The 15,954-nt window shown below is 46.3% G+C and overlaps 1 protein-coding gene across 1 annotated transcript in view; it reads right to left on the minus strand.

Annotated features, from left to right (window-relative positions):
* Window positions 1-441: 441 nt before the first annotated feature.
* The window catches only part of LOC139575400 (synaptic vesicle glycoprotein 2B-like), a 29,438-nt gene continuing 13,925 nt past the window's right edge, over window positions 442-15,954 (minus strand). The window contains exons 2-12 of the mRNA XM_071400327.1: window positions 14,865-15,045; window positions 12,056-12,207; window positions 9,636-9,769; window positions 8,005-8,094; window positions 6,588-6,701; window positions 4,631-4,719; window positions 4,227-4,391; window positions 3,967-4,100; window positions 1,949-2,152; window positions 1,514-1,673; window positions 442-1,212 (exon numbers count right to left, since the gene is read on the minus strand). Of these exons, the coding sequence (XP_071256428.1) occupies window positions 1,029-1,212; window positions 1,514-1,673; window positions 1,949-2,152; window positions 3,967-4,100; window positions 4,227-4,391; window positions 4,631-4,719; window positions 6,588-6,701; window positions 8,005-8,094; window positions 9,636-9,769; window positions 12,056-12,207; window positions 14,865-15,045 (1,607 nt within the window). The 3' untranslated portion in view covers window positions 442-1,028. The remainder of the gene's footprint in view (window positions 1,213-1,513; window positions 1,674-1,948; window positions 2,153-3,966; window positions 4,101-4,226; window positions 4,392-4,630; window positions 4,720-6,587; window positions 6,702-8,004; window positions 8,095-9,635; window positions 9,770-12,055; window positions 12,208-14,864; window positions 15,046-15,954) is intronic.

The following is a 15,954-nucleotide window of genomic DNA, read 5'->3' on the forward strand; positions in this document are numbered from 1 at the left end:
CTAGAACACAGCTCTACTGGAAAACGAGAGACTGAACACAAACAATACAACAAACATATTGGTACGTCAACAGATGCATCCACTGTGCAGCAGATGAGGTTGTTGTCCTGGTTAATAGATACAACAGGAGATGAGGTTGTTGTCCTGGTTAATAGATACAACAGCAGATGAGGTTGTTGTCCTGGTTAATAGATACAACAGGAGATGAAGATGCTGAGCGATACAAAGGGATGAATATATATAACTAGAGTCCTTGGAGAGAAGGGGGATGTGGAATAGAACAGAGGGGATTCTGGACCACATTCAGTGTCATGACCAGCTGGAAAGTTAAGGGCAAAGAGGAAATGGGACAATTCAAACACCTGGCTGCCGTAGATGAAAGCTCTTATCACAAAATGGAATGGAACAAGGACACTGGGAAATTGGTTCTGAATCGTACAATAGCGTTCCGTTGAAACATTAGCCGTCGTTGAATTCCAACCCGAATGTCAACCCAATACCTTTCCTGAACTGTTGGTTTCAAATCAAAAGCACAACATGGTTCAACTGGCTGTCGTCTTCCAAGTAGATATATTTCTCATCTCTCCTATTCTTTCATTTTCATTTAAAATAATTTAAAACACATTTTAAAACATACCAAATACAGAGTGACTTGTCCTGCACTAATGGGGGGGTGGTATTTTAAGGTGCACAGAAGAGAAACACAATTTCAAACAATGTAAAATGGTGACAAGTCTTGATGAGGGTACCATTCGTTCTTTACATCCCCATGGGAACAGAAAGCCCATCCCCTTATTCTGTCACACACACAGCTCACATCCCATGTGGAAGTCTCCCAACTGGACCACCCTATATGTACAGACAGCTTTATTTGGCCGTGACGTTGTAAAGGTTTGCAAAATTCCACTAACTTTCCCCAAATCCCCACGTTTAAGCAGGAAGTCTGGGAATCCTCCAACCAAGATGTTTTGAAAACCTGTGGAAAGTTACAGGAATTGTACAACCCTTGATCCCGTAGATGTTTGTTTTCACTCCAGGATCTTCTCCCGCGTGTCGGGTAGTTTAGTGGCCAGCAGACCTCCGCAGGCCAGCGCTGCGAACGCCAGGAAAATGGGGACGATCTTTGTGATCCCGATGAACTTGGCAAAGACGACGCTGCCAATAATGGCTGCCAGCTTACAGGTACCGTTCAGCACTCCGAACGCTGTGCATCTGAGGAAGAGAAAGGTACAGACATCGGTGGGTTTAGGACGGGTGCTTAAAGGACAGTTTACAACAGTGGTTCTCAACCGGTGGGTCGGGAGGTTTTCAATGGATCACGGGTGTCTGAGTAAAAACTACCTGGTTCAATTTCAAACAGCCTGAAAACCTTTGGTTTATAGTATTTATCCACAAAACTCTTTCAATTATTCACAATTTCCAAAGACCACCTAAATCCCTCATCATGACTGACACTGACATCAGTCTGATACCAGGACATTGACATGGGGATTGGGATTGTGGTTCTCTGTACCTTTTAGCAGAAGGGTAGATTTCTACTGTGATAACCTCCAGTCCGTTCCAGGCCGCGACGCTGGTAGCGTAGAAAAGGCACTGAAATAATATAACTGCCCCCTGACTGAAGCTGAGGAGCAGGAGGAACGTACAGACTGCTGAGATCAGCATAGAACCACCTGGTGGAGAGAGAGAGGAGGGGGAGAGAGAGAGAGAGAGAGTGAGGGAGAGAGAGAGACAGACCGAGAGAGAGGGAGGGGACAGAGAGGGAAACAGAGAGTGAAAGAGACAGAGAGGGAAAGAGACAGAGAGTGAAAGAGACAGAGAGGGAGAGAGAGAGAGAGAGAGAGAGAGAGAGAGAGAATGATTTCAGAGTTGCTGCCATAGTTTCAGTTTGTTTTGTACCATTGATTATTTTCCCATTGAGCCACATACGTGTCTTCACTTCCCTCACCTATAATTTTGATCCTTCCTATCTTGTCCATGAAGAGGGCTGACAGGATGTTGCCTGGCAGTGTCGCTAGACTCCCCAGGAAGCTGACCATGTAGATGACGATGTCGTTCTCCTCCTGGAAGTTCAGATGGCAGCCTTTCTTCGGATGGAGAAACGTGGCGTTCTCCATCCGACAGTCTATAAACTTAGAGTCTTCCCAAAGGTCTGCCAATCACAGAGATAAAGGACAAATGAGATCATAAGGGGGATCTGTGCTATGTTCAATGTCCACATCTCATTTACATTCAGAAAGAATTCAGACCCCTTAACTTTTTCTACATTGTGTTACATTACAGCATTATTCTACAATATGTTTTTAATTCCCTGAATTATATATATATGAATACACCAGAATTACAAAGCAAAAACAGGTTTTAAGAAATCTTTGCAAATGTCTTAAAATAAAAAAAAATGGAAATATCACATTTACCTAATTATTCAGACCCTTTACTCAGTACTTTGTTGAAGCACCTTTGGCAGTGATTACAGCCTTGACTTGTCTTGGGTATAAAGCTACAAGCTTGGCACACCTGTATTTTGGGAGTTTTTTCTCTGCATATCCTCTCAAGTTCTGTCAGGTTGGATGGGGAGCGTTGCTGCTCAGCTATTTTCAGGTCTCTCCAGAGATGTGAGTTCAGGTTCAAGTCTGGGCTCTGGCTGGGCCACTCAAGGACATTCAGAGACTTGTCCCCGAAGCCACCCCTGCATTGTCTTGGCTGTGTGCTTAGGGTCGTTGTCCTGTTGGAAGGTGAACCTTTGCCCCAGTGTGAGGTCCTGAGCACTCTGGAGCAGGTTTTCATCAAGGATCTCTCTGTACTTATCTCAGTTCATCTTTCCCTCGATCCTAACTAGTCTCCCAGTCTCTGCCGCTGAAAAACATCCCCAGAGCATGATGCTGCCACCACCATGCTTCACCGTAGGGATGGTGCCAGGTTTCCTCCAGACGTGACGCTTGGCACTCAAGCCAAAGAGTTCAATCTTGGTTTCATCAGACAGGGGAATCTTGTTTCTCATCGTCTGAAAGTCTTTAGGCGCCTTTTGACAAACTCCAAGTGGGCTGTCATGTGCCTTTTACTGAGGAGTGGCTTCCGTCTGGCCACTCTACCTTAAAGGCCTGATTGGGAAAGTGCTGCAGAGATGGTTGTCCTCCTGGAAGGTTCTCCCATCTCCACATAGAAACTATGGAGCTCTGCCAGAGTCAGGTTCTTGGTCACCTCCCTGACCAAGGTCCTTCTCCCACGATTGCTCAGTTTGACTGGGCGGCCAGATCTAGGAACAGTCTTGGTGGTTCCAAACTTCTTCGATTTAAGAATGATGGAGGCCACTGTGTCCTTGGGGACCTTCAATGCTGCAGAAGGGTTTTTGTACCCTTCCCCAGAACTGTGCCTCAACACAACCCTGTCTCGGAGCTCTACGGACAATTCCTTCAACCTCATGGTTTGGTTTTTGCTCTGACATGCGCTGTCAACTGTGGGACCTTATATAAACTGGTGTGTGCCTTTCCAAATGATTTCAAATGTGTAGAATTTTCCACAGGTGGACTTCAATCAAGTTGTAGGAACATCTCAAGGATGATCAATGGGGAAACAGGATGGACCTGAGCTCAATTTCGAGTGTCATAGCAAAGAATCTGAATATTTATGTAAATAAGGTATTTATTTTTTATAAATTAGCAAACATTTCTAAAAACATGTTTCCGCTTTCTCATTATGAGGTATTTTATTTTGATGAGGATTTTTTTTATTTCTAATCCATTTTAGAATAGGGTTGTAACGTAACAAAATGCGAAAACATTTGAGAGGTCTGAATACCTTCCAAATGCACTGTACATCACATCCATAATACACCTCACATATCCAGATAGTCTCAGAAAGAGGTTCAATGGCTAAGGTGAACAGGTACAACCTTGTCTGGTCTCTCTGTGGCGCTTGAATCAGGGACAAATTAATTGAGAATCGTTGCACAGATATTACACCTACCTGTGTTATAGAAGACCGTGTTCTTGATGGTGCAGTTCTCGAAGTACGTGTTGGTCGACCTGACGTCCTCAAAGTAGCAGTTCTCAAACAGGGAATCTTCAAACTTCACAGACTTAATCTCTATATCCATGAACCTAGACGAGAGATAGCACAAGTCTTTTTTAGAGAGAACAGCCCTGCTTCAGTGGAGACGTCTGACAACATTGTAACGTACTAGTTGTCCAGTCAAAATATCCCATCGTGTCATCACTGTGACATACTTGTCGTGGACATATTCTCCCTCTTTGTGGATCTGGTTGACCAGGGAGAAGTTGAAGTGGAATCGCTCCACTCGTTCTCGATGGAAGAGTTTCACCTTGGACTCGTACTCCTCATACTGCATGTACTTGATCATGTCGGGGAACCACACCGACAGTCCGTGGTAGCTGAGAAACAGAAGTAACAGTCAACCCGTCATGATTGACACGTCCAATAGTGACTGAACAGTGCTCTCGACAAGTAGCAAGCTATCACGTGTTAGTTTTAGATATGCAGACGTTCACCATCTGGATAGCTTTCACTGGATTGGATATCTCCTGTGTTGGTTGAGGAGCACCTGACGGAATAACAGGGGGATTTGTTGAATTGTTAAACTCACAACAAAAGGTTACTACTGTTTGTTTACCTGAAGGCCATGGTGAACCAGACGATAGCCAGGAAGAGACCCTGCAGTCTGAGGTCTGGTGCTGCCAGTGACATCACGTTCTGCATCACCTGGAGAGGAAACAACACAAACCATCCTCCTGGTTCAGACACACTCTTATCAGCAGTGTTATTGACAGTTTAACACACTCTTATCAGCAGTGTTATTGACCGTTTTCAACACACTCTTATCAGCAGTGTTATTGACAGTTTTCAACACACTCTTATCAGCAGTGTTATTGACAGTTTAACACACTCTTATCAGCAGTGTTATTGACAGTTTAACACACTCTTATCAGCAGTGTTATTGACAGTTTAACACACTCTTATCAGCAGTGTTATTGACCGTTTTCAACGCACTCTTATCAGCAGTGTTATTTACAGTTTTCAACGCACTCTTATCAGCAGTGTTATTTACAGTTTTCAACGCACTCTTATCAGCAGTGTTATTTACAGTTTTCAACACACTCTTATCAGCAGTGCTATTGACAGTTTAAGTGTTATTGACAGTTTAACACACTCTTATGAGCAGTGTTATTGACAGTTTTCAACACACTCTTATGAGCAGTGTTATTGACAGTCTAACACACTCTTATCAGCAGTGTTATTGACAGTTTTCAACAAACTCTCTAACATTTTGAATCAAGAACATGTATTGTAGCAATCTAAATCCATAACCTAGCGTCCTCCTAGGGTTTAGGATCTCTTGGTGTCTGAAGTTTTGTGTTGACATTCGCTGGATGCTGATTGATTCCCGGTTGGGGCTCCTCCCTGAAATGGCTCCTATATGTTACCTGTTTGAGGAGGTTGGTGTGTCTGACAGTCCAGCTGTTACCTGTTTGAGGAGGTTGGTGTGTCTGACGGTCCAGATGTTACCTGTTTGAGGAGGTTGGTGTGTCTGACGGTCCAGCTGTTACCTGTTTGAGGAGGTTGGTGTGTCTGACAGTCCAGCTGTTACCTGTTTGAGGAGGTTGGTGTGTCTGACGGTCCAGCTGTTACCTGTTTGAGGAGGTTGGTGTGTCTGACAGTCCAGCTGTTACCTGTTTGAGGAGGTTGGTGTGTCTGACAGTCCAGCTGGTACCTGTTTGAGGAGGTTGGTGTGTCTGACAGTCCAGCTGTTACCTGTTTGAGGAGGTTGGTGTGTCTGACAGTCCAGCTGTTACCTGTTTGAGGAGGTTGGTGTGTCTGACGGTCCAGATGTTACCTGTTTGAGGAGGTTGGTGTGTCTGACAGTCCAGCTGTTACCTGTTTGAGGAGGTTGGTGTGTCTGACGGTCCAGATGTTACCTGTTTGAGGAGGTTGGTGTGTCTGACAGTCCAGCTGTTACCTGTTTGAGGAGGTTGGTGTGTCTGGTGGTCCAGCTGTTACCTGTTTGAGGAGGTTGGTGTGTCTGACAGTCCAGCTGTTACCTGTTTGAGGAGGTTGGTGTGTCTGACGGTCCAGCTGTTACCTGTTTGAGGAGGTTGGTGTATCTGACGGTCCAGCTGTTACCTGTTTGAGGAGGTTGGTGTGTCTGACGGTCCAGCTGTTACCTGTTTGAGGAGGTTGGTGTGTCTGACGGTCCAGCTGTTACCTGTTTGAGGAGGTTGGTGTGTCTGACAGTCCAGATGTTACCTGTTTGAGGAGGTTGGTGTGTCTGACGGTCCAGCTGTTACCTGTTTGAGGAGGTTGGTGTCTGACAGTCCAGCTGTTACCTGTTTGAGGAGGTTGGTGTGTCTGACGGTCCAGATGTTACCTGTTTGAGGAGGTTGGTGTGTCTGACGGTCCAGCTGTTACCTGTTTGAGGAGTTTGGTGTGTCTGACGGTCCAGATGTTACCTGTTTGAGGAGGTTGGTGTGTCTGACAGTCCAGCTGTAACCTGTTTGAGGAGGTTGGTGTGTCTGACAGTCCAGCTGTTACCTGTTTGAGGAGGTTGGTGTGTCTGATGGTCCAGATGTTACCTGTTTGAGGAGGTTGGTGTGTCTGACGGTCCAGCGCTGGAAGGCTGTTCCAGTGTCACTCTGGATCTCAATGAACTCATCCTCCTGGGTCTTAGGAGTCGTGATGTTGGACACCTGACAGCAAGGACAGGAGAGACTATATCACATCATAGTGTTGTAGAACTACGTGATTACATAACATTACATTGCTGGACACCTGACAGGAGGGACAGGAGAGACTATATCACATCATATTGTTGTCGAACTACGTGATTACATAACATTACATTGTTGGACACCTGACAGGAGGGACAGGAGAGACTTTATCCCATCATATTGTTGTAGAACTAAGTGATTATATAACATTATATTGTTGGACACCTGACAGGAGGGACAGGAGAGACTATATCACATCATATTGTTGTAGAACTACGTGATTACATAACATTACATTGTTGGACACCTGCCAGGAAGGATAGGACAGACTATATCGCATCATATTGTAAACTAATAGGGAGTATATAACATTATATTGTTGGACACCTGACAGGAGGGACAGGAGAGACTATATCACATCATATTGTTGTAGAACTACGTGATTACATAACATTATATTGTTGGACACCTGACAGGAGGGACAGGAGAGACTATATCACATCATATTGTTGTAGAACTAAGTGATTATATAACATTATATTGATATAGAACTAATAGTGATTAAATAACATTATCTTGTTATAGAACTAATAGTGATTATATAACAGTATCTTCATATAGAACTAATAGTGATTAAATAACATTATATTGTTGTAGAACTAATAGTGATTCTATAACATTATATTGATATAGAACTAGTAGTGATTATATAACATTGGATTGAACTAATAGTGATTATATAACATTAGATTGAACTTGGAGTATGGTCCTCATGACTGTACTAGAGGAGAGTTGTTGGTTTGACCGGTGGTGTACTCACAGTGAACACCCTCTCTGGTTGACTGTACTAGAGGAGAGTTGTTGGTTTGACCGGTGGTGTACTCACAGTGAACACCCTCTCTGGTTGACTGCACTAGAGGAGAGTTGTTGGTTTGACCGGTGGTGTACTCACAGTGAACACCCTCTCTGGTTGACTGTACTAGAGGAGAGTTGCTGGTTTGACCGGTGGTGTACTCACAGTGAACACCCTCTCTGGTTGACTGTACTAGAGGAGAGTTGTTGGTTTGACCGGTGGTGTACTCACAGTGAACACCCTCTCTGGTTGACTGTACTAGAGGAGAGTTGTTGGTTTGACCGGTGGTGTACTCACAGTGAACACCCTCTCTGGTTGACTGTACTAGAGGAGAGTTGTTGGTTTGACCGGTGGTGTACTCACAGTGAACACCCTCTCTGGTTGACTGTACTAGAGGAGAGTTGTTGGTTTGACCGGTGGTGTACTCACCGTGAACACCCTCTCTGGTTCTCCCTTGGCCTTCCAGTTGGTATCATGGACCTGTCTCAGAATCATCCAGGCCTCGTCATGTCTCCCATTCTGACAGAGACAGACAGAAACATCTGTCAGCCTATCACATGTAGCGACTGGAATATACAGCTACACTTTTAGAAAAAAGGTGCTATCTAGAACCTCAAAGGGTTCTTCAGCTGTCCCCATAGGACAACCCCTTTTTAGTTCAAGGTAGAACCGTTTTTGGTTCCAGAGAGAACTCTTTTGGGTTCCATGTAGGAACTGTCCCCATAGGAGAACCCTTTGGAGAACCCTTTGGAGAACCCTTTGGAGAACCCTTTTTGCTTATAGGTGGAATCATTTTGGTTCTACATAGAACCCGAAAGAGTTCTACCTGGAACCAAAAAGGGTTCTACCTGGAACCAAAAGTGTTTATCCTATGGGGAAAGCCGAATAACCTTTTTGGAACCCTTTTTTCTAAGAGTGTAGAATACCATGTAAAAGGGCCTGGGGGAGATGTTTCAACTGTTTCAACTCTGTGTGAAACAACACAGCAGTGGGATTTAGTTCTTGTTTTATTATGAGAGGCAGAATGCTATGTGGCTGCTGAGTCATCATAATATCAGAATGCTATGTGGCTGCTGAGTCATCATAATATCAGAATGCTATGTGGCTGCTGAGTCATCATAATATCAGAATGCTATGTGGCTGCTGAGTCATCATAATATCAGAATGCTATGTGGCTGCTGAGTCATCATAATATCAGAATGCTATGTGGCTGCTGAGTCATCATAATATCAGAATGCTATGTGGCTGCTGAGTCATCATAATATCAGAATGCTATGTGGCTGCTGAGTCATTATAATATCAGAATGATATGTGGCTGCTGAGTCATCATAATATCAGAATGATATGTGGCTGCTGAGTCGTTATAATATCAGAATGCTATGTGACTGCTGAGTCGTCATAATATCAGAATGCTATGTGGCTGCTGAGTCATTATAATATCAGAATGCTATCTGGCTGCTGAGTCATCATAATATCAGAATGCTATGTGGCTGCTGAGTCATCATAATATCAGAATGCTATGTGACTGCTGAGTCATCATAATATCAGAATGCTATGTGGCTGCTGAGTCATCATAATATCAGAATGCTATCTGGCTGCTGAGTCATCATAATATCAGAATGCTTTCTGGCTGCTGAGTCATCATAATATCAGAATGCTATCTGGCTGCTGAGTCATCATAATATCAGAATGCTATGTGGCTGCTGAGTCATCATAATATCAGAATGCTATGTGGCTGCTGAGTCGTCATAATATCAACAATCTCATCCTGATTCTTCCAATTGGTTCATTCATCCCCCCTCCTCTCCCCTGTAACTATTCCCCAGGTTGTTGCTGTAAATGAGAATGTGTTCTCAGACAACTTACCTGGTAAAATTAAGGTAAAAAAATAAGCTGCATACTGTACACACACACACACACACACACACACACACACACACACACACACACACACACACACACACACACACACACACACACACACACACACACACACACACACACACACACACACACACACACACACACACACACACACACACACACACACAGTCTGTTACCTCCAGGAAGAAGCGTGGGCTCTCTGGCATGAAGACCAGTCCAATGAGGGCAATGATGGCTGGAAACATACACACCAGGATGAATATTCTCCAGGTGTGGATCTGGTACTGTGTCCCCAGGCTGATCCCCCAGCCTGCAACAACAACATAATCATCAACAACAACAACATACACCACCATTCAAAAGTTTGGGGTCACTTAGAAATGTCCTTGTTTTTGAAAGGAAAGCACATTATTTGTCCGTTAAAATAACATCAAATTGATCAGAAATACAGTGTAAACATTGTTAATGTCGTAAATGACTATTGAAGCTGGAAACGGCAGATTCTTTTATGGAATATCTACATAGGCGTAGAGAGGCCCATTTTCAGCAACCATCACTCCTGTGGTCCAATGGCACGTTGTGTTAGCTAATCCAAGTTTATCATTTTAAAAGGCTAATTGATCATTAGTAGATCCTTTTGATTCGATTACAGGCTCAAAATGGCCAGAAACAAAGCACTTTCTTCTGAAACTCGTCAGTCTATTCTTGTTCTGAGAAATGAAGGCTTTTCCATGCGCGAAATTGCCTCTGTACGCCTATGTATATTTCCCATAAAAAATCAGCCGTTTCCAGCTACAATAGTCATTTACAACATTAACAATGTCTACACTGTATTTCTGATCAATTTGATGTTATTTTAATAGACAAAAAATAAGCTTTTCTTTCAAAAACAAGGACATTTCTAAGTGACACCAAACTTTTGAACGGTGGTGTACATCAACAACAACAACAACATCAACAATAATAATGATTATAAAATCATCCTCACCATCATCATCCTCATTACCATCATCACCAACATCATCATCACTAACATCATCATCACCATCATCACCATCACCACCATCACCACCATCATCATCACCACCATCACCACCATCATCATCCTCACCATCACCATCATCACCATCATCATCACTAACATCATCATCACCATCATCACCATCACCACCATCACCACCATCATCACCACCATCACCACCATCATCATCCTCACCATCACCATCATCACCATCATCATCACCACCATCATCACCATCATCACCATCATCACCACCATCATCACCATCACCACCAACATCATCACCACCACCACCATCATCACCATCACCACCACCATCAATCATCATCATCATCATCACCATCATCACCACCACCATCATCACCACCACCACCATCACCATCATCACCACCATCACCATCATCACCACCATCATCATCATCACTATCACCATTACCACCATCATCACCACATCATCATCATCATCACCATCACCATCATCATCACCATCATCACCATCATCACCACCACCACCATCATCACCATCACCACCACCATCACCACCATCACCACCATCATCATCATCACCATCATCATCACCACCATCACCACCACCATCATCACCACCACCACCATCATCACCATCACCACCACAATCATCACCACCACCATCATCATCACCATCATCACCACCATCATCATCATCATCATCATCATCATCACCATCATCACCATCATCACCATCATCAATATCACCACCATCACCATCACCACCATCATCATCACCACCATCACCATCATCATCATCACCACCATCACCATCACCACCATCACCACCATCACCATCAACACCATCATCACCACCATCATCATCACCACCATCACCACATCATCATCATCACCATCATCATCAGCATCACCATCATCATCACCATCATCACCACCATCACCATCACCACCATCACCTTCATCACCATCAACACCATCACCATCAACACCATCATCACCACCATCATCACCACCATCACCATCACTATCATCACCACCATCACCACCACCATCACCACCATCATCATCATCCTCACCATCATCATCATCATCACCACCATCATCATCATCCTCACCATCATCATCATCATCACCACCATCATCATCATCATCACCACCATCATCATCACCATCATCACCATCATCACCATCACCATCATCATTACCATCATCACCATCATCATCATCACCACCATCACCACCATCACTGCCATCATCATCATCATCACCATCATCCTCACCATCATCATCATCACCATCATCACCACCATCATCATCACCATCACCACCATCACCACCACCATCATCACCACCACCATCACCACCATCATCACCATCATCACCACCATCATCACCATCATCACCACCATCACCACCATCATCACCACCATCATCATCAATAACAACAACAACAGCACAGTCAGGTCCATTACCTGCTGGGTGACGTTACAGCTGAGCTCAAAGAGTGCATCAGATCAAGCCCAAACCGCTCAATTAATCTAGTATGACATTCATAAAGTATTACATAACAGCAATATGGCTTGGTACCGTAGTGAGGGATGATTCCCCAGGCGGTGAAGGAGGCGTAGAGTCCACCAAACATCCAGAACATACACAGCCAGCTAAGGTGCTCCCCTCTCTTGTCCATCTGGAGGAACTCTGCGAAGTAGGTGTACACGATGGGGATAGTCCCTCCGATCCTGGTGGAACAATACACCAGATATTAGAGACATTTAAACACGCTGAATATATTCTTTAAGATGAGCAGGAATGTTGAAACAGTGAAATGAGGTGGGAATCCTCTTGAGGAGGTATTTTCTGCCTGTTCTGTGGACTTTGTTTGAAATAGATTAAGAACAGCTCTTCTGTTGCTTCATAACTAACATGGGACTCGTTCACGTTCCGACCACACAAAACCCCAGCTCTTCTGTTGCTTCGTAACTAACATGGGACTCGTTCACGTTCCAACCACAAAACCCCAGACACCTGGACCTGTTCTCTTTGGCTCCCTGTAAAGGGTTCTGTTAAGATGTGTGTCCAAGTGTCACCTATTCCCTTTGTAATGCACCACTTCTGACCAGATCCCAGAGGAAGGGAACTTCTGACCAGATCCCAGAGGAAGTGAACTTCTGACCAGATCCCAGAGGAAGGGAACTTCTGACCAGAGCCCAGAGGAAGGGAACTTCTGACCAGATCCCAGAGGAAGGGAACTTCTGACCAGAGCCCAGAGGAAGGGAACTTCTGACCAGAGCCCAGAGGAAGGGAACTTCTGACCAGAGCTCAGAGGAAGGGAACTTCTGACCAGAGCCCAGAGGAAGGGAACTTCAGACCAGAGCCCAGAGGAAGGGAACTTCTGACCAGAGCCCACAGGAAGGGAACTTCTGACCAGAGCCCAGAGGAAGGGAACTTCTGATCAGAGCCCAGAGGAAGGGAACTTCTGACCAGAGCCCAGAGGAAGTGATCTTCTGACCAGAGCCCAGAGGAAGTGAACTTCATAGGGAATAGGCTGCCATTTGGGACTGGACCATGATGTTATGATCTTCGGGCCTTGGCTGGGTTAGGGCTGTCCTCCAGACAGAGCTGGGCTCAGGGCGTCCTCCAGACAGAGCTGGGCTCAGGGGGCGTCCTCCAGACAGGGATCAGGGGGCGTCCTCCAGACAGATCTGGGATCAGGGCGTCCTCCAGACAGGACTGGGCTCAGGGGGCGTCCTCCAGACAGATCTGGGCTCAGGGCGTCCTCCAGACAGAGCTGGGCTCAGGGCGTCCTCCAGACAGAGCTGGGCTCAGGGCGTCCTCCAGACAGATCTGGGCTCAGGGGGCGTCCTCCAGACAGGGCTCAGGGCGTCCTCCAGACAGATCTGGGCTCAGGGGGCGTCCTCCAGACAGGGCTCAGGGCGTCCTCCAGACAGGGCTCAGGGCGTCCTCCAGACAGGGCTCAGGGCGTCCTCCAGACAGATCTGGGCTCAGGGGGCATCCTCCAGACAGAGCTGGGCTCAGGGCGTCCTCCAGACAGAGCTGGGCTCAGGGGGCGTCCTCCAGACAGATCTGGGCTCAGGGGGCGTCCTCCAGACAGATCTGGGCTCAGGGCGTCCTCCAGACAGAGCTGGGCTCAGGGCGTCCTCCAGACAGAGCTGGGCTCAGGGCGTCCTCCAGACAGAGCTGGGCTCAGGGGGCGTCCTCCAGACAGAGCTGGGCTCAGGGGGCGTCCTCCAGACAGAGCTGGGCTCAGGGCGTCCTCCAGACAGAGCTGGGCTCATGGGGCGTCCTCCAGACAGAGCTGGGCTCAGGGCGTCCTCCAGACAGAGCTGGGCTCAGGGCGTCCTCCAGACAGAGCTCAGGGCGTCCTCCAGACAGAGCTGGGATCAGGGCGTCCTCCAGACAGAGCTGGGCTCAGGGCGTCCTCCAGACGGAGCTGGGCTCAGGGCGTCCTCCAGACAGAGCTCAGGGCGTCCTCCAGACGTAGCTGGGCTCAGGGCGTCCTCCAGACGGAGCTGGGCTCAGGGCGTCCTCCATACAGAGCTGGGCTCAGGGCGTCCTCCAGACAGAGCTGGGCTCAGGGCGTCCTCCAGACAGAGCTCAGGGCGTCCTCCAGACGGAGCTGGGCTCAGGGCGTCCTCCAGACGGAGCTGGGCTCAGGGCGTCCTCCAGACGGAGCTGGGTTCAGGGCGTTCACCAGACAGAGCTGGGCTCAGGGCGTCCTCCAGACAGAGCTGGGCTCAGGGCGTCCTCCAGACAGAGCTGGGCTCAGGGCGTCCTCCAGACAGAGCTGGGCTCAGGGCGTCCTCCAGACAGAGCTGGGCTCAGGGCGTCCTCCAGACAGAGCTGGGCTCAGGGCGTCCTCCAGACAGAGCTAGCCTGCAGTAATCATTATGAAAGCACTGTGTTCTGTGACCTTTATGTTGATGTGAGAAGGTAGTGGTGCTCACCCCATAAGGCTGACTGACCCACAGGACACCAGGGTCACATCAGGGACTTCCTTATTCCTTTCAATACGATCCAGGAACATTTGATTGGCCGGTCAGCCAGCCAGTCACAAATACCCCTTATATCTGAACCATTAGTTTCCATCTAACATCCCTCTCTCTCTCCATCTCTCTCTCTATCCCACTCTCTCCATTACTCTCTCCATCCCTCTCTCTCCATCTTTCTCTCCATCTCTCTCTCCATTCTTCTCTCTCCATCCCTCTCTCCATCCCTTTCTCCATCCCTCTCTCCATCCCTCTCTCCATCCCTCTCTCTCCATCCCTCTCTCTACATCCATCTCTCTCCATCTCTCTCTCAATCCCTCTCTACATTCCTCTCTCACCATCTCTCTCTCCATCTCTCTCTCCATCTCAGCAACAGAGTGTCATCTCACCCGAAGCCGGAGCAGAACCTGAAGAAGATGAAGAATCCGTATCCCTGAGCGAAGCAGGACAGGAAGCTGAAGACACAGTCGATGGCCAGACAGTAGATCAGACATTTCCTACGGCCCATCTTATCCGCCAGGCTGCCCCACACGATTGCCCCCACCATCATCGACACGTACACCAACAGACCTGTTAACAGAGAGAGAGAGAAACACAGCTCTGTCAATAAAGGCAGAGACTCTGGAGGATTGATAATTTGGTACAAATCCGAACTACAACATCAGACATTCACAGCCCAGTAAGCTGTACAACATCAGACATTCATACAGATGGGCCCAAAACAGCACAGAAGAAAACCAGAAAGCAACCAGTAACCAAATTATCCAAACACTCTGAGATAACTTTCTGGATAGCACATTCACTCACAGTAAAGTAGGCATCAATCAGTACAAAACATCAACTATATATTCAGGCAAACGGCAAAAGAAGCACAATGGAAATTGATAAAAAAAACGAAACAAAAAAGGCCATAGATGACAACTGGTTTGATGCAGATTGTAAAAGTATAAGGAAAAAACTTAGAACACTATCAAACCAAAAGTACAGAGACCCAAATAATGGTGAATTACGCCTTCATTGCTGTGAGACTTTAAAACTATATAAACGTACACTCAGAACCAAAAAAGCACAGCACAACAGCTGACGCTATTTAGATTTATTTATTTAACTAAGTCAGTTAAGAACAAACTCTTATTTACAGTGACAGCCTAGGAACAGTGGGTTAACTGCCTTGACAGATTTTTACCTTGTCAGCTTGGGGATTAGATCTAGCCCAACGCTCTAACCACTAGGCTACCTGCAGTACCCCCTCTAACCACTAGGCTACCTGCCGCCCCAGTCCATAAACACAAACAACTTCTGGAAAAATTGGAAAACCCCCCCAAAAAAATTTAATACAGGAGGAATTAGTGATATACAATCTTGACATATGGACAACCCATTTTAAAACACTCTATAACACCGTTAAAAGTGATGCAGAACAATGCCAGATAGAAAGGACAATCAAAATCCATTGGACTGCCCAATTACTGACCAGGA

The sequence above is a fragment of the Salvelinus alpinus genome, chromosome 5 (genome assembly GCF_045679555.1).
Source record: "Salvelinus alpinus chromosome 5, SLU_Salpinus.1, whole genome shotgun sequence".
In the NCBI taxonomy this organism is placed as follows: Eukaryota; Metazoa; Chordata; class Actinopteri; order Salmoniformes; family Salmonidae; genus Salvelinus; species Salvelinus alpinus.